This window comes from Centroberyx gerrardi, chromosome 12, assembly GCF_048128805.1.
Source record: "Centroberyx gerrardi isolate f3 chromosome 12, fCenGer3.hap1.cur.20231027, whole genome shotgun sequence".
Taxonomy (NCBI): Eukaryota; Metazoa; Chordata; class Actinopteri; order Beryciformes; family Berycidae; genus Centroberyx; species Centroberyx gerrardi.
Genome location: NC_136008.1, coordinates 11,794,969 through 11,812,009, shown reverse-complemented (window position 1 = coordinate 11,812,009; position 17,041 = coordinate 11,794,969). Strand labels below are relative to the sequence as shown.

At 45.2% G+C, this 17,041-nt stretch overlaps 1 protein-coding gene across 1 annotated transcript; it reads left to right on the top strand.

Annotated features, from left to right (window-relative positions):
• Window positions 1–165: 165 nt before the first annotated feature.
• On the top strand, window positions 166–14,431 carry clstn3 (calsyntenin 3). Its single transcript, XM_071908173.2, has 18 exons — window positions 166–247; window positions 2,173–2,295; window positions 3,162–3,372; window positions 3,584–3,792; window positions 4,820–4,969; window positions 5,429–5,614; window positions 5,728–6,015; window positions 6,769–6,881; window positions 7,575–7,734; window positions 8,567–8,626; window positions 8,801–8,949; window positions 9,772–9,920; window positions 12,393–12,619; window positions 12,865–13,026; window positions 13,308–13,453; window positions 13,639–13,774; window positions 13,985–14,169; window positions 14,282–14,431. Exons 1-18 carry the CDS (start codon window positions 181–183, stop codon window positions 14,429–14,431), a joined length of 2,871 nt encoding a protein of 956 aa, XP_071764274.1. The 5' UTR covers window positions 166–180.
• Window positions 14,432–17,041: the final 2,610 nt, after the last annotated feature.

Genomic DNA, 17,041 nt, shown 5'->3' with positions numbered 1-17,041 from the left:
ACATGAAAACCTCTATGTGCCTCTAATTTGTTCCATCGCTGGCTAGGCCTGATCTCTGTTTCTGCCTCTTTCTGTCTGTCTTGTTATCTCTACCTCTTTCTTCCAGTGCTGATCAGCTGTTAATGCATGTACTGTATTCCTCCCTGTCCCCTCCCCTCCACCTTTCCCTTCCTCCCTCAGATGGACAGAATGAATTTTCTCTCCTTCCTCCTCCTTTGCTTGACTTCGGTTGCCAATGGCAACAAAGGTCAGTTCCTCATCCTTTTCACTGTTAATTGTGAGTGTTGAGATAATGGTTCACATTGCCATGGGAGCACACAAACCCGAGGAGGTGCTAAGGGCCATGGCTCTTTTTCCCTAAAATGCTCCTGATTACTCATTGGTTAAGGAGTGAATTCTTCCTATCCCTCGTTTGTGTAATAATTAGGCTCTATACATAGTTTGAAATTCTTGACGCATTTACGAATGCCATGTGTACCTGTGCATACTTAGAAGTGTCTATCTGGATACGACTTATTTATATATTGTGTGTATTGTGATGATGACCCTGTGCGCAAGTGCTTGTTCCATCAGTACCGTGACTCCGAGAAAGATGATAAATCTGTTTTCCCCTTCTGTAGCAGATTTATCATCCTGGATAACCATGACTCTGATTCAACATCATTGTTCCAATGATGCTGAAGAAGGAGAATGAAACAGACAGCGTGGAGAGAGAATGTCAGAGGAGGAGGTGGAGGAGAGGAGGAGGAGAGCGATGCAGGGAGACAAGGAGAGCGAGAGATTGAGGGAGAGATGGAATGTCACAGAAACGCGGGGAGACAGAGAACGGGACGAGAGACAGAGGAGGAGAGGCGGTGACAGGAGAGGACGCAGGGGCTAGTCAAAAGACACAGACTCCAACAGTTTACAGACTGATAAGGAGAGAGGAAGAAGTGGGGGAGTGGGGAGGGGGGGGGGAGGTGGTACGTGAGATCAGGTGACACGGGGAATGAGGGGGGAGGGAGGGGGGGGGCAGAGAGCTAGAGGAGCGTTTGTGTGTGAGAGACAGAGAAGGAGGGGTGGGTGAGTATGAGGGGATGTTGTGGAGAGATAGAGTGACAGAGAGAGGAAGAGTGCCAGGGAGAGCGGGATGGAATGGGATGCCTCTCAATCTGTAATCCCAGATGTAATCCACAGCCCTGATGCTCAGATTAATGCTATATAGCAGAGGGAGGGAGGGAGGGATGGAGGGGAGGGGGGAGGGGGAGTTGAGGGGACAGAGGGCGGGAGATAAATGACCAAAAAAAGGGACAGGGCAGAGGATTGTGGCAATGGAGGAGGAGCAGGAGGAGACAGCGTCAGTCAGGCTGGACCTTGAGCAGAGGGGATGACTGTGTTTGACGAGAGATTTTCGATCAGATTCAGAACCAACAGCCTTTTTTTTTTTTTCCCCTCTCTGAAGTCTCCTCTCGCACAGAGGAGCAAGGCCAAATTTGTCCCATTCAGATTTTCTGGAAAATTTGCTGTGGAGACAACAGAGTAATTGGTAAACACGAGCGCCGTGCTTCTGTCTGTGGAATTCAGACTCCATAGTTTCAGTGTTAGTGGCTAGAGGACGACAGAGAGACGGCGCTCCGGCTTTTGTTTTGCCCTTTGATTGTTGGAGTGTAAAATCGTCATCCTTCTCGCTCATTAACTTGGCCTTTGATCATTCAGCAGAGAACATTTGGCAGAGGAATGAATAATTAATTTGCAATTAAAGGTGAATTCACAGTAAACCGTCGGCACTTGATTGTGACTTGGGTGTCTTTCAGTACATTATTGTGCGGCGCCTATGGCAGGCCGGTCGGGCTGATTGATATGTGCAATATACCTCTCTGTGTGATAAGGTGAAATCTGACTGGTTTTAATTATACTGCCAACCAACAAGGTGTGTGGAGCGGCACTTGACGTGAAAGAGAGAAGGGGGGGGGGGACATAAAGAGAGAGAGAGAAAATCTGTCTGTGTGTGTGTGTGAATGTGATTAAATTGTGTCTTTGTGGTCACACACACATACATTGTGTGTTTCTCTACTCATGCACACTCTCACAATGTCCTCACCCATAATGGAGTGTTAAAAATAGACACGTTTGTTCTTCCTAATTGCTCCATTTAACCCAAAGCCTCTTCGGTCTCCTCTCTGTGCCGTTCAGCCAATAAGCACAAGCCATGGATCGAGACAGAGTACCAGGGGATTGTCATGGAGAACGACAACACCGTGCTGCTCAATCCCCCGCTCTTCGCCTTGGACAAAGATGCTCCACTGCATTACGCCGGTAACGCTACAGCAATAACAATATGGTGGACTGCAGGATGCAGGTCAGACCTGGGCAAAATGTTCAAAAAGGCTCTCAAATATTTGGACTATTCTATGCAAGAATTTGCTTGAACAGCCACAGAACTGACTCCCTCGAAAAATAGGTCAAATCAAGTAGTCGTCAAGCCAATTTAAACTGAAAAATATTTAATTTTGATTTTGCCCAGGTCTTACAGCAACAGGATGAGACTGCAGCTGTGTGACCAATATGAAGATATGGATTATTTATGTCTGTTTGGTTGCTTACTTTAACAATAAATATGGTCAAACACACGCACACATATATGCACACACACACTCCTGATTTTACAGGTTGAGGGCAGTCCCATTGACAGCCAGATATTCCTATAGGCATTCTAAATATTAAAAGCACCAAAATCAATCATTGAGTCCACTATTTTTAGACCGTCCAAGAGACTCATAGTGTAATTCAACCCTTCATTGCTGGAGCTGTCAGCGGTGCTCTGCTCCACAGCATACTGAAATGAGATTATCATGTTTGCAGTGGGAACACTCTGAGTTCATGGAAATATTCATTGTTCACTCAAATTATAACAGCTCCACTAACATCACCCTGGGGCTCCCTGAAATCTATTTGGTTTATTTCAGGCATTGAAAGTTGGCCATCAGGTGCTATTGGAAGGGATTTATTTTGCAAATCAACACCATTCTATTCTATTCCTGTAATGATTGCTTGCTAAAGATAAATAAAGTGCCACTTCAAAGAAACCTCCAGATATCTCTTTGATGTAAAGTACTTTGATGATGTTTAATAACTGTCTCCAGTGATTTTCCTCACTCACACCGTCTCCCTCCCTCACCTAGGCGAGATTTGTGGCTTCCGGGTTCATAACGGGCCCTCGGGCTCCGGCTCGGTCCAGTTCGAGGCAGTGGTTCTGGACCGCTCCACTGGCGAGGGCCTGGTCCGGTCCAAGGAACCGCTGGACTGCGAGAGCCAGCGGGAGCACAGCTTCACCATCCAGGCCTACGACTGCGGAGAAGGGCCTGATGGAGTCAACAGCAAGAAATCCCACAAGTCAGTTTTGAACACTCGTCTGTGCGCCCTCCACCTAATTTGAATATTTGATGTTATGTTTTTTCCATAATGGAAGTCAGTATGTGAGGTTCTTCTGGCTGTGCACTCGACTGTAAAGACTATACAGCCATTACTGCAGCCTGTGAGAATAATCCGTCTCTATCTCCCCTCCTTATCTTGCTCCTCCTCCCTCCCCGCTCGCTTCCCTCAGGGCCACTGTGCATGTTCGTGTGAACGACGTCAATGAGTTTTCCCCAGTGTTTGTCGAGCGTCGCTATGAGGCTTCGGTCCCAGAAGGACGTCTGTTTGACCGTATCGTGCGCGTCGAGGCCCTGGATGCCGACTGCTCCCCGCAGTACAGCCAGATTTGCTTCTATGACATCATCACTCCCAACGTGCCCTTCGCCATTGACAACGATGGTGAGATACTGGGAACAAATTCACTTCATCTATCTGTGCTAGAGAGATAAAGCATCTGGACTAGGGGCCATATTATTTTCCCAATTTGCAGTCTGCAGTACATACTCCAAATGGCCTTGGTTGCAAGTGGAAACACTCAATTCAATATTCACCTGCTAAATTCCTGCTTTCCTCAACACAGAACACACACACACCAGCCACTACTGAGGCATTTATGTGTGTGTAGCATCAGTATTATAGGAATTGCAGGTACTTAATTCCTCTCACAGGTAGATGCCAAGAGATTTTAAAATAGAATTTGTGTGGGTGGACAATTGTTCTGTCTCTGCATAAACATTGCCGCTGCTGTTCGGTTTAATATAGCATCCTTTTGTCCATACCCGATAATAGATCCTTTAACGTATACCTCTTCTTAGGAAATTTCCCAAGTCTTCATCGCAGCCCATTGACTGGTCGGTGGCAGATCGATAATGGGTATTTTGTAATATGACAACGGCAGCTGTGGAGACGGATTTCCACAGGACTCCGTTTTACCATGACTTTGCAGAATTGTCTGGGACTTGGAGGATTTTGCAGAGGATGAGCAGCTCCTTTATTTTTTTTGGGTCAGACTGGTACAGCAGCACAGAGACCTTTTGTTCCGACCTTGTTCAGATGCTGTAAGGTTGTCATTGTCTATTCTCTTTCTCTACTTTGTCTCTTCTTTTCTACCCCTATCTCTTTCATCCCTCTGTTTTTCCTATCACGATGTCAGAGCATCTTTTTTCTTACCTATTGTTTGTGGGCTGGCATGCTGAGGTTGTCAGCCTATCATAGTTACTTTCTGTCTCTTTATCTCGGAAAATAGGAAAACCCTTCGGTTTTCATTCTGCTCTCTGTCATTTATCTTCGCCGTTTCTGCCTTTTGGCTTTTTGTTTCTGAGTATATTGCACTGAACACCTAACCTAACCCTCCTTCTATTTCTGTTTCCATTTCTTTGTTTCTCTCTCTTTCTTTCTTTCTTTCTCCTCTCCTCCTGTCTCCTAGGTAACATTAAGAACACAGAGCCACTGGATTCCAAGCGTCAGCGTGTTCACACCTTCTGGGTGACCGCCTTCGACTGTGGAAAGAACCGCGCTCAGGCTGACGCCCAGGTCGTTGTCACGGTCAAGCCATCCTGCAAACCCGGCTGGATCGGTAATCAATATCACTGAACGCACCATTGCTGTCCTGACTCTCATCCTGGAGTAAATCTCCCTCCTAGGCGGATGGGAGAGGCTTTAGAGAAGTGTTTTTCGTGGTATCTGTGACTCGGTGCGTGTTGGATGAAAATACCTCATCTGTTAGGGTTGGAGTTTGTGTGGGCTGGTTTGCCAACTCTATCTAAAGACCGGCCCAGCTTGGATGAATCACCTTCGCATGTTTATATCAAGAGCTGGGTTGTTGAGAAGTGTTGCTGAAGCTTAGTAATATCAAGAAAAGGTTGTTACACTGACAATGCATGTGCAGAACGATATATACTGCAGTATTCTTTTCCTCTGGACTGTTCGACAATAGCGGCTGTATTCCCTGCAGCATGAACAGGCAGTTTATCGACATCCCCCTCCCTTTGTGGATCTGGCACGCTTCATTTTGACACTGCGTTATTTTTTTCAGGATGGACCAAGCGTGTAGAGTACACCCCTGGGTCTGGTAGCATCCCCCTGTTCCCCAGCTTGCATTTGGAGACCTGTGAAGAGACGGTGTGGAACATCCAGGCCACCGTAGAGCTCCAGACCGGCCACATAGGGAAGGGCTGTGACAGGGACAGCTACTCAGACAGATCTGTGCGCCGGCTGTGCGGTGGGTTCTGGTTTACATCTGTAAACACATGACAGCATGAGGGCAGGATCCTCTGTACTGATCACTCACTGGTAAATTAACGCCGTCTGTTTCCTCTCTCCTGCCCACATCAGGTGCTGTCAGGGGCGAAGTCGACCTCCTCCCTCCTCCATCCCCAGCAGCCAACTGGACCTCCGCTCTGCCCACTCTCCCCTCCTCCGATTCCTCTCTGGTTTTCTCTTTCAACGGATCCACCCATGTCGCCGTGGTGCCCGACTCGGTGGTCGCGGCGGTGTCGGGCGACCACTTCACCCTCCAGCTGTGGATGCGAAGGGGCGGAGCCAACATCCAGCCTGCAACGACTCAAACCAGAGGAAGCCGCAAGGAGGAGGAGACTATCGTGTGCAGCACTGTCAAGAATGGTGCGTTACATCTGCCAGCCATGCAATTTGGCCCTCTAATTTTAATTACGATAACATGGTTTTAATTTGTTTTCATGATGGAACTTTCTATTATCTGTATTCTCGCTCCATTTATATATCGATGGCCTAGAGGCTTAGCATTTCATAACATCTTGAGAGCGTTTCCAAATGTGTTTAGAATACAGTGTGACCTTTTAGCAAAGAAGGGTGAAAAACACGTTACTCCTTCACTTTTGTCATCCACGCATCAGGTATCTAAAATTCAGAAGGTTACCAGTTCAGATCCCCAAAGTGTTGAGGAAAATCTTGGTCGGGAAAGTGAATAAGTAACACTGTCTGCACCTCCAACAACTACTATCAAGGTGCTCTTGAGAGAGGCACTTAACCCCCGACTGCTCCACTTGAGCTGCCCGGGCGGACAGTAGAAGAACAGTAAAACACCACACCAGGCAGCTCCCGGGTGTGAATATGTGCAGCTGTATGAATGTGTAGCAGGGCGCCGCTGAAAAGTAGCACACTCAGCAAACCTTGCCTAGGAAAAAAGAAATCCACAAATATAAATCAGCGCAGAGTAAATACATGAATCACAGAGAATAGGAAAGATAAAAGAGAAATTCAAATGAAAAATTTCAACTCCTTTCTATGGTTACTCTATGAAGAAAGATGCCTGGTAATATTTAGAAGCTGACGACACTGACCCACCTATTGTTTTCTGTTCTTCTGCTGCTCGCCTGTTCTCTCTCTGGTCCTCAGATGACTCCTTCTCCCACTACTCTCTCTCCGTCCATGGCTGTCGCCTCTCTCTCTTCTACTGGCCCGACGTCTCGGCTGCACGGCCCGTCAAGTTCCTCTGGAAACTGGAGCAGGTACTGGGGGAATGGCAGCGGCCAGGCTCTGATGTTCTCAGCTGCACTTTGCCTCCCGTGTTCATTCTTTTAAAACAAAACTGATACTGAGGGAATACAGTAAGTGCGCTCCAACACTGATATATGCATTGGAATACGCGATTAAGGAGCCGCATCAAATGCTTCCCGGTTGACTTTTTTTGCCATTTTGAATACGAATCATATGAGAAAGTTGGAATATTGCGCGCCTGCATGCATGTGTGTGTGTGCGTGTGCGTGTGTGTGTGGTAGGAGGATGGGGGGGGGGGGCATGTTTTGACTGGAGCCACTGGTCCCAGACAGATTGAACTAGCATGGATTAAAGGGATGCTGAGCTGATACAGAGAAGATTTGTCAAATCCCTCTGTCTGAACCTCTACATCTTATTACTCCAATCTTTCTTCCCTGCCCCTCTGTCTTTATATCGCCTCGTTCTCTGTCCCTGAGTCTTCCCATCCCTTCTGTCCTGTAATTCCCTTGTGATTTATTTTCCCTCTGTTTTCACCATATCTATACAAAGAAAGCCAAAAAGAAAATAGACAGGATTTTTTTCTTTAACAATTTACAGATTTGCACCAAACAGTAAATATAATAAATGTCCAAACCTCAGCCCTCAAGGTGGTTCTACACTGGTTTCATTTGTCCAGCTGACTGTAACTTATCTCTGTCCAACAGGTGTGTGACAGTGAGTGGCATCATCTGTCTCTCAGTGTCCAGTTCCCCTCAGTGACCCTGTACGTAGATGGCGTGACCTTTGACCCCGCTCTCATCCATGACAACGGAGCCATCCCCAACCCGGCCCCCCGCCAGAGAATGGTCATAGGTGCCTGCTGGGGTAAGGAGCTGAAACGCACTCCGCCGTTCTTCATATGGCAGAGATGTATCCACGACTGACATATATTTCCTTACAGCTGAATGACAGAATTGAATGCAAAAACAAGAAAGCCTGAAAAAGTAAAATTTAAATAACTGCTGTGAGCAGCAGTTGTGCAATTTGCATCCTCCTTTGCATTCCTCTGTCACCGAAATGTCATTTAAATCACACATTCCCAGCAGTGTGCCAAACATAGCAGTCTGCCATTTCCGGCACAAGCCCCGGCAAGTTAAACACTCATACGGCATTTCAAGACAATCTGCCAAGACATTCTGCCTTGCGCCATTCACTTCCTCATTTCACTCCGTTATATTTTGGGTAGATGCATTGTGTCTTTGAGGGCTAATAATATAACTGACTTATCAATTATTCATGGGAACAGAACAACAAGAAGACCAGACAGTTAGCCTGCCAGTTACACCAGTGTTAATAGTTAAAATGGAACACTCTGTCTGCCAATTAGCAGTGAGAAACACACGCAGTCATACAGACTCTCATCCGCGGTGGAAGTCGAGCCGCCGCCTGTGTGGCAGCAGCTGCCGCTGGATAATGAGGAGACGGTGCATCTTTGAATCCCGTCTACAAAATTATTTTCTCACTTGCACCACCTCACGTTTTTTTGTTTTTTTTTTCATTCTCACTGTCAATCTCTTCCTCTTTGCACCTTCACTCACACTTTCTTTCCTGACTTAAACACATCTCTCTCTCTCTCTCTCTCTCTCTCACTCTCACTCTTTCTTATTGTTTTCTCTCTTTCTATTTCCCTTTGCCCCTCACCCAATTTTCCCTGCAGAGCCAGAACAGACGCAGAAGGAGATTCTAAACAACAGCATCCCAGAGGGGAAAGACTCAGGTGACTTCATTTGTTTTCACACTGCCTTTGTCAGGGTGAGGGTGCACAGTGTTTTGGTGCTGAATTCGGTGTCTCTGTTGGTGTGTTTTTTTATTGCCGTAATAGAATGTGTATGGGTTGTATGTGTGTGTGTGTGTGGTTGTGTTCACGTCGGACTCTACCTGTGGTCCTCAGGGAAGTACGTGGGCGGTTACCGTGGCCTGTTGTCGGGGGTGACGGTGCGTCCGGGCAGCGTGGAGCCTCACAGTGTGGTGGAGTGTCTGTACGCCTGCAGGGAGGGCCTGGACTTTGGAGACCTGGAGACTCTGGGCTCCGGCATGAAGGTAACACCAGGGGAAAGAAGGCTGTCGCAGTAGAGAGGGAGGATTACATCTCTCGTTAACATGCGTCTCCGATCTGGCTTGTGTCTAGAAATGATTTGCCTAGAGTTACATTCACCTGTATACACATTTAAATCAATTTCTTGTGCCCTCACAAAAGCTACCATGCATGTCACTCCCTCTCGTAATATTTACATTGTTGGAAATGAACAGTAAGCACATTGTCTCTTGTTCCCCATCCACATGTATCCTTACAGTCTATTTTGACTTATTGTGAGCTTGGAATTATAAAGCTCTATCTGACTTCAAAAATTAATTCTCCACATATTTGTGTTCTTTGAATGTTACTTTATTATTGTGTGATGTTGTTCTTTTTTTTTTTTTTAAGAACTGTTAAATATTTAAAAAGGCAGAAGGCATACAACAGTTTTGCCAAATCTTTGATGCTCATTATGCCCGAAATTTGTCACTATCCAAGCTGCCATTTATTAGATTTATTTGATAAGTTTATTTCTGTTTGTGTACTTGCTATATGTGGATTTGTTGTTTATGTTGTCAAATGTGTCTCTGACATGGTCACTGTGTCATTACACTTAGATTTTATACGCTTTTACTGTATCCAATCACCCAGGATGCATGTCAGTGCCAGGTGTAAAGAACGTCAGAGAGTAGCATGTCAGTTGAAATAGTGTTTTTTTTCATTACTGTGGGATCTCTTCTACGTATAGCATGAAAACCTCAAGTTATTTTCAAATTTCAATTTGTTCTTGAATTTTTTTTACAAATGGATAGCTAGAGTTTAAAGCTTGACCTTTGACCTTGCAGGTCCATGTGAACCCCAGCCAGTCAGTACTAGTGTTGGAGGGAGACGACATTGAGAGTTTTAACCGCGCCGTCCAGCAGGTCACCTACAGAAACTCTTTACGCTTCGCCACACCTGGAGTCAGACCCCTCAAACTTACCACCTCTCTCAGGTACACACGCACACACACACACACACACACACACACACACATACACATGCATTCGTGCACACACACACATACAGACACAAACACAAACATGCGCACACACACAGTCGCACTTAGTGACAGCTGATGCTTTAACAGGGTGACTGTGTTAGCACCATGCTATGCATGACTGTTTACTCTTACAGTACATCAGGCTTAAAGGAAAAATCTGCCCTTAAACACTGTTAAACAAACAAGTATTGGCAATGTATCTTGTATTTCTGGATATATTTTGTTATTTAGTGGTGAATGTTTCTTATTCCTGTGTGGCCAAACATAGATGATGTAACGTCACCTTGAAATATTTCCAGTTTGATAGCAGAAAAATGTTCAACTATCTAAAACATCACACTTCAGGTTTTGGTGTCAGTCCCTCAGAAGAGCAAGGGCTTCTTTCTAGACTCACCATTCAATCACCATTCAATCACTAATTGAAATCACTAACTGAAGTAAAAGTAGATGAGGCAGGTTGGGGGAAAGTGGGTACAACAAAAAAGTAAATCACAACACTTCATCACAAAATGACTGCTGGAATGCACTGAAGATCACAGATTGATGATATCTAACAGTGTAAAAGCATCCGAGTGTGGATTTTTCCTTTAGCAGTCTGGAGTCTTATGAAACATTACTGTGTGCATTGTTCTCCTGCTTACCCCTTGGACATTGAACTCATCAAACATGGGCCTTGCCTTGGCTCTGTGATAAGGACTGGTGTGGCATGGAAGATGATTACACTGAGTGTGTCACACCGGGAGATAACGAGGAATATCTAATCTCTTTGTTATGATTTACAATAATCTGGATGCTATCCTTGTAGGTGTCAGATTCTCTCTGCCTGGTTTGACAATGGCAATGACTGTACTGTAGCTGTAGAAGCATTATTTAACTTTAATAAACATTTTCACTTTTTAGCATGCCCATTTGTTTTAGCATAGATCAATTAACAGTGAACAATCAATGCCACAAGTAGTGAACATTAATCGGGATGCCACTCACTTGTTTTCATTTTGAAAACCCAGACTTAAAGTTATACTGCCAGCACACCCATAAACTACTTACATGCCACCCTGATTTTTCTGCATTTTTTTAAGCATTTTTAAAGAAATAATTTTGCATGTGTGTAATTAATAACTAGAGTTTAATAAAAAGCCTCAGTGCTAGTAATGACTCTTAATGAATTCTGTGAAATCTTTGAATAACTGCATACTGCATGAATATTCTTCAACAAGACGTACCTTAATCATATTGTGTGACAGAAAACAGTGCTATCAGTCTTACCACTGACACTGCGCCTATTGTGCCCATTATACCAGATTGTTCAGCTCCTAAACAATCCCTGAAAAACATCTCACAGTGGCTCAGTCTTCATCACATCGAATCAGCTGGCCGTGAAAAAAAAACCTCTGTTTCCGGGTCAATGCTTAACAACTGAACTGGCTTTCTGGCTTTAGCAGCCACTTTTTGTTGATGAAATATTAATTCACTTTGGAAAGAACAGCGCAGTGCATATATATTCTATATTGTGTCTTCATACTGAAAGCAGCAGACCGCCGACAGAACAGCTGTTATCTAATTATCGGGTTTGACAGATATCCCTGTGACTGTCTTTAGGGACTGTTGTTTTTGCTGCGTGTTTATAAGATTAGAATGATTACCAGGCCACGAGTCGGCGCTGGAGTGTTTTTTTTTTTTCACAGTTTTTTTTCTCCCCCCGGAGTGTTTTAAAGATCCCACTGATTCAAGGTCATGGGCTTGGCTGTGTGTTTTTGGCAGATTTTTCAGTTGGATTCAGGTCAAGAGTTTGAGGGGGTTTTTTTCAGCATGTTTTACTGTGTGTGTTAAGATTAGACTGATTTGAGGCCAGTAGTTACCCAGATGGCTGAACAGCAGGCCCTTCTGGAGAGGCCGATATAAGCAGCTGCTCACTCGTGCAGATAGTAGAAATCTAACACACACACATACACACACACACACACACACATACACACACACACACTGCTTAAAGCACTTTCAAATGATGCTGAATTATTGTGCAAATGGGTAAATATATTTAAGTAGCCTGTCATCGGTCTGATTTGCTCTTACTCTCTGACAGGAAAATTGCGTTTGTAACAGCAGAGTTAGTGTGTTCTGACATTTGCTGTTTTCAGTGTCACAATGGACCAACGTTAACCACAGTCATGCTGGAATTAGGGAACTAAATTCTAATGCTGGAGATGAGAGTAGTTTTTTCAAGAAGTTTTATCCCTTTTTTGTAAACAATGAAATCTATGCTAACTTTGTAAACATCACTCAGACAGTCACTTTGTTTTTAATATGAAAAAGATTGCAAACACAGTAGCTTTGGCATTAAAACAGTTCAGTAAAGGTTGTCTTCCTCTCTCTTCCTTTCTTTATCTCTTTCTCTCTCACACACACCTCTTCCCTCCCCTCCAGATGTTTCAATGAAGAGAGCTGTCTGTCCCTCAAGCAGTTAGAGGGCTACCTGGTGGTCCTGCAGCCCGATGCCCCTCAGATCTCTCTGTCTGGGGTCGGCCCCCACCTGGCCCGTCCTGCCCCCGAGTTCGAAGGCCCCCGCGGCGTCCCCCTCTTCCCGGAGCTCCGGATCGTCTGCTCCCTGTCTCACGCTGTCAACACGGCTGCGCAGGGGATGGAGGGTGGAGGTGAGTCAGCAGAGAGAGAGAGTCCCGTCTCTAAATCCAGACCTGAAACGACACCCCAGCCCCTCATCTATGGACTAATTTATGGAGATTTAACACTGTTATCAGATTTGGTTCGTTCATAGCCTGTGCTGTCTAATACTATGGAAATGAGCTGAGTCCCGAAGAGGCCATCTGTGGAAAGCGCCCAATTTGTTTCTCACACGGTGATAATGATTGTGTAATCTGTTTCCTGCCCTCTCCCTTAGCTCTAATGTCAGATGCTGTGGCTCACACTTTGGACGGCTGTGAGGTCCAGCCTCTGGGGGAGGAGCTAAACCCAGAGAGGGAGGAGCTTCTGGTGGACATGGATGTTCTGCGAGAGAGGGGACTGGAGATCATCAACACTACTGCCTATATCGCCATCACAGGTATAGCTGCACAGAAGAAAAAAACATAATTTCCTCCTGTCAAAGTCTATCTTTTTGTCTAACTTTTTTAAACGTCTGCACTGTTGGCACTTTGCCAAAATGCAAAGATGATGCTCAGACTTACAATGAGAAAGTAAAACTCATTCACCCCCCTACAGCTCCCTCCAGCCGTCAATTAGTAGCTATGGACTGCGCTTCTCTCGTCCTTTCTACTGTTATCATCTCAGTATCGACTCACTGTCTCTGTCTCCTGTCCTGTTTTCATTCTCCCCTCCTTCTAGGCGCCGAATCCATCTCTGTGTACGAGGATGTTCTCCGCTCGGTCCGCTATCGTCTGGCCAAAGGCTCCGCCCGCTTCGAGAGGAGGTTCCGCCTGTCCTGCTCTGAGATGAATGGCAGGTACACCAGCAATGAGTTGACTCTGGAGGTGAGGATAAGCATCGTTCACATAACACCTACGTTGTTGGCATGAAGATGAACATCTTTCAGAAAGTAGCTGTGTTGTTGGCATGAACAAGAGAGCCACAAGCTCTGCAACCATAGTTGTTGACTGCACTAACCTAGCCAATGAGGTAAATCTCTCTATTTCTATTTCTCCCTCCCTGCCTTCAGGTGAACTTCCTCCACTCTCTGGACAGTCTGTACCACCCGTCCCACTTGCTGGCCTCCCAGCAGCAGTTCCTCCATCCGTCCCACCACTCTGGGGAGCTGAGTGGACACACCCTGCCCAATCCACACCGCAACTCAGGTGAGATTTCACTTTCACCGGTTTTGCCCTTGTGCACCACATTGTGGCAGTGTAACCCATGACTGCAATGGACTGCTACACCTCTGCTGGTTATGCTGTACTATAACTACTCCTCACACATTCTAACACCCCTGAAAATGTTAGGATTTAGGTTAGGCTTTAAATTAGGATTATGTATTATACATGATCATCTCTCTGCTTTTCGGACAGTGGTGCCAGGAGCAGCCACCGTCATCATAATGGTGTGCGTGGGTTTCCTGGTTGTTATGGTGATCCTTGGCGTTTTCCGAATCCGCTCCATCCATCGCCGTGGGGAAGGCGCCAGGGGCGGGGCAAAGGAGGGCAGCGGCCAATGGGACGACTCTGCCCTCACCATCATTGTCAACCCTATGGAGGTAATAACCCAATCATTTATTGATGTCAGTCAGTGACATCATGGTGATTATCGCACCAGTTTAGCCCTTGTTTTCATCCTCTGTCTTAACGAACGCTCTTCCTCGCCCACAGTCCTATGAGTCTCGCATGGGCATCGCTGCTGACACAGAAGGAGAGGCAGAGGAGGATGAGGAGGTAGTGGAGTCGCCTGACGACGCCAGTGATGACCAGCGAATCATCATCAAGAAGGAGGGGAGGGACGGCAACCCCCGCCGCTACTGAGCCAGATCTATCTCTGCACCAGTTCTCATGGAAACCACAACCGGCTCACCACTCACACACTCTCAACACTTTTAATATCGACAACTGCTGACACCTCTAGTTTAAGGAATGTATGCTTACAAACACTACGCACAATACACTCTCTATAATACACAACGCCATATGTGACCTATAGCCACCAACAGGCAGTAGTTCTCCACCTAAATGTTCAATGGCACAATGTAAACAGCTAATGTAATTTAACCGCCTGACCAAACCCCACCGAAATTGTATGTGGTGCACCAGTTCTAAATCACAAGATGGTAATGTGACTGTATAGTGTAATACTGTCTGAATGAGACTATTTTGCTTTGAAGAAAGATTGTATATGTTTTTAAGTATTGCACACAGGATGAAATCCTTACAAAATGAATATCGAAACAATCCACAACATACCGGCCTTGAGTAGATCCGTAGGCGAAGACACAAGCCTTGATCCCAACACTCCTCCTCCTCCTCCGCTCTCCCCCCCCCAGACCGACTCGAGACGTCTGCCGCACAAGCTCTTTCCCCCTCGCCGCACCCTCTCTCTACACATTCCTCGACCACCGTTACCCGCAGAGTGAAGACAGTGAGGTCAAACATTACTGATCACGTGGCTCACGATGAGGTCAGAATCACTCGATGGTTACTCTACGAACTTATCCGCCCCCCCCCCCCCCCCCCCCCCCCCACCCCCAGAAAAAAACAAAAAGAAAAGATATGCTGGCGGTATTTTTCCTTTTGTTATTTTGACTATTTTAGAGCTCCGGCTCCCAAACACATTTTGTCTGGGACTGGCGATTAGAGTTGAGGATTATCACGCATTAACCTCCATCCTTCACACAAATCTATACTTCAGCAATACTCCAAGGATAGAAAGTATAAGCCTGTAGGTTGAGTGCAGCATTGTGTTGACCTGTGGTAAGACGATGCTTGTGTGAGCAACTAACTGACATCACTGTCATGCTCTGTGTGAAACGATCTTAACTTCCACGCTGCAATCGATACCCAGAGCCACTGTGGTTCTGGTTCAAATTGGAGTACGTCTTTGATCTCGACCTGCAAAGATTCGGCCTGTGCCACTAAAGACAAAGCGCCACCACCTACTGTTACAGCGGTGTAACCTGACCTCTGACCCCCACAGTGACCCCTGGAATGTTTCTAAATGACTCTCACTGCACTGTTTCACTCGCCGCACACTGCTCTTACCACAACTGCACACAAGTGACAAGACGACACACGCGCGCGCACATACACACACACACACACAGAACACACACACACACAAACATACACACACCATAACGCTACCCCTGCTGTTTCCAGAATGTCAGCTCAGCTTGGGCAGTTTTGATTGTATTGATTGTAATGAATTTTCTGTAAATACAATGATGAATATTATGATATTATTATTGTTATTACTATTATTATTGCAGCCCACTCTTTTCTGTTCTTCTGCACACTTTGAGAGGGAATAGATTATAATTTACACCTAATGATTTATGCGTAGTATTTTTTTTCCATCTGAGTGATCACCTTTACAGCATCAGAAAACAGAATAATGATAATAATAGTAGTAGTGATAAGGATGATAATCCCTGGCTTGATGAGTGTCTCTTAATTTGTGTGTTATATTGTTGTAATTCAAAAACTTGTCAATATCTGAATCACAGTAAAAGGAGGGCACATTGTTGTGATACCTAGGTACTCTGTCACGTCTCTCTATCACTCACTTCATCTGTCACTCTTCCAGTTAATATTTCAAGGTCTCTCTTGTTCACATCTCAAATCTTTTTTTTTGTTTCTCTCTTTCATCCCACTCCATTTCATATCTTCGGTTTAATGAATGTACAACTGTGTGCTTCTCCTCACCTTTCCCTTCCTCCCTCCCTGCCTTTTCCCTTCACCTCTCCCTCACTCTCCCTTTGTGTCTCTTGCTGTCTGTCTGTGTAGCCTATCAATGTGCAGTGCTAAACCTGTCAGTAAATAAAGCCTGTCGTTTTTGAGTGTAATGTTAAGAATGAATAAACATTGCATTAATAACTTATATTATTACTATGTTACTATTGGAACATTACCTGTAATTATTGATACAATGATAACATGGATTATGCTGACTGATTGTTATTGAAAACTGTCAGAAAACATTACAAAATTCATAATAAAAACACTATATGACGTCTTCATGAGATGGTTTTCTTGTTAGGATAGGCTGATTTGATTGGCTCGAGAGAAGACAACAAATCATTTATCATTGTAAACAATATTGGAAAGGTCAGTTGGTGGCAATACTACTTGATTCTGCACGGGGCCACTCTGTTTAGATAAGCCGATGATGACACTAAAAGGGTCAAATTTGCTGGACTTTGCTTTATTGCGCAACAGTGTTTTTTCTACGTGAAATACTTTGCCTGCCTCCCAAGGTCACACTGTTTTGTTGTACGCAGTGGAAAAAAATAATTTTATTAACAGCTGTTACAGTGCTGCAAAACAGTTATTACACTGTTATAAAGTCAATACGGCTATGGATTAGACGAACTGCGTTGCATTTCGCTGCGTTCGTCTTTCGCCCTGTAGTGTCGAGCAGAG

Coding starts and splice junctions, on each gene's coding strand:
- clstn3 (XM_071908173.2), top strand. CDS start 181: ATGGACAGAATGAATTTTCTCTCCTTCCTCCTCCTTTGCTTGACTTCG. Junction 2,296..3,161: donor TGCTCCACTGCATTACGCCG/GTAACGCTACAG, acceptor TCCCTCACCTAG/GCGAGATTTGTGGCTTCCGG. Junction 6,882..7,574: donor TCCTCTGGAAACTGGAGCAG/GTACTGGGGGAA, acceptor TCTGTCCAACAG/GTGTGTGACAGTGAGTGGCA.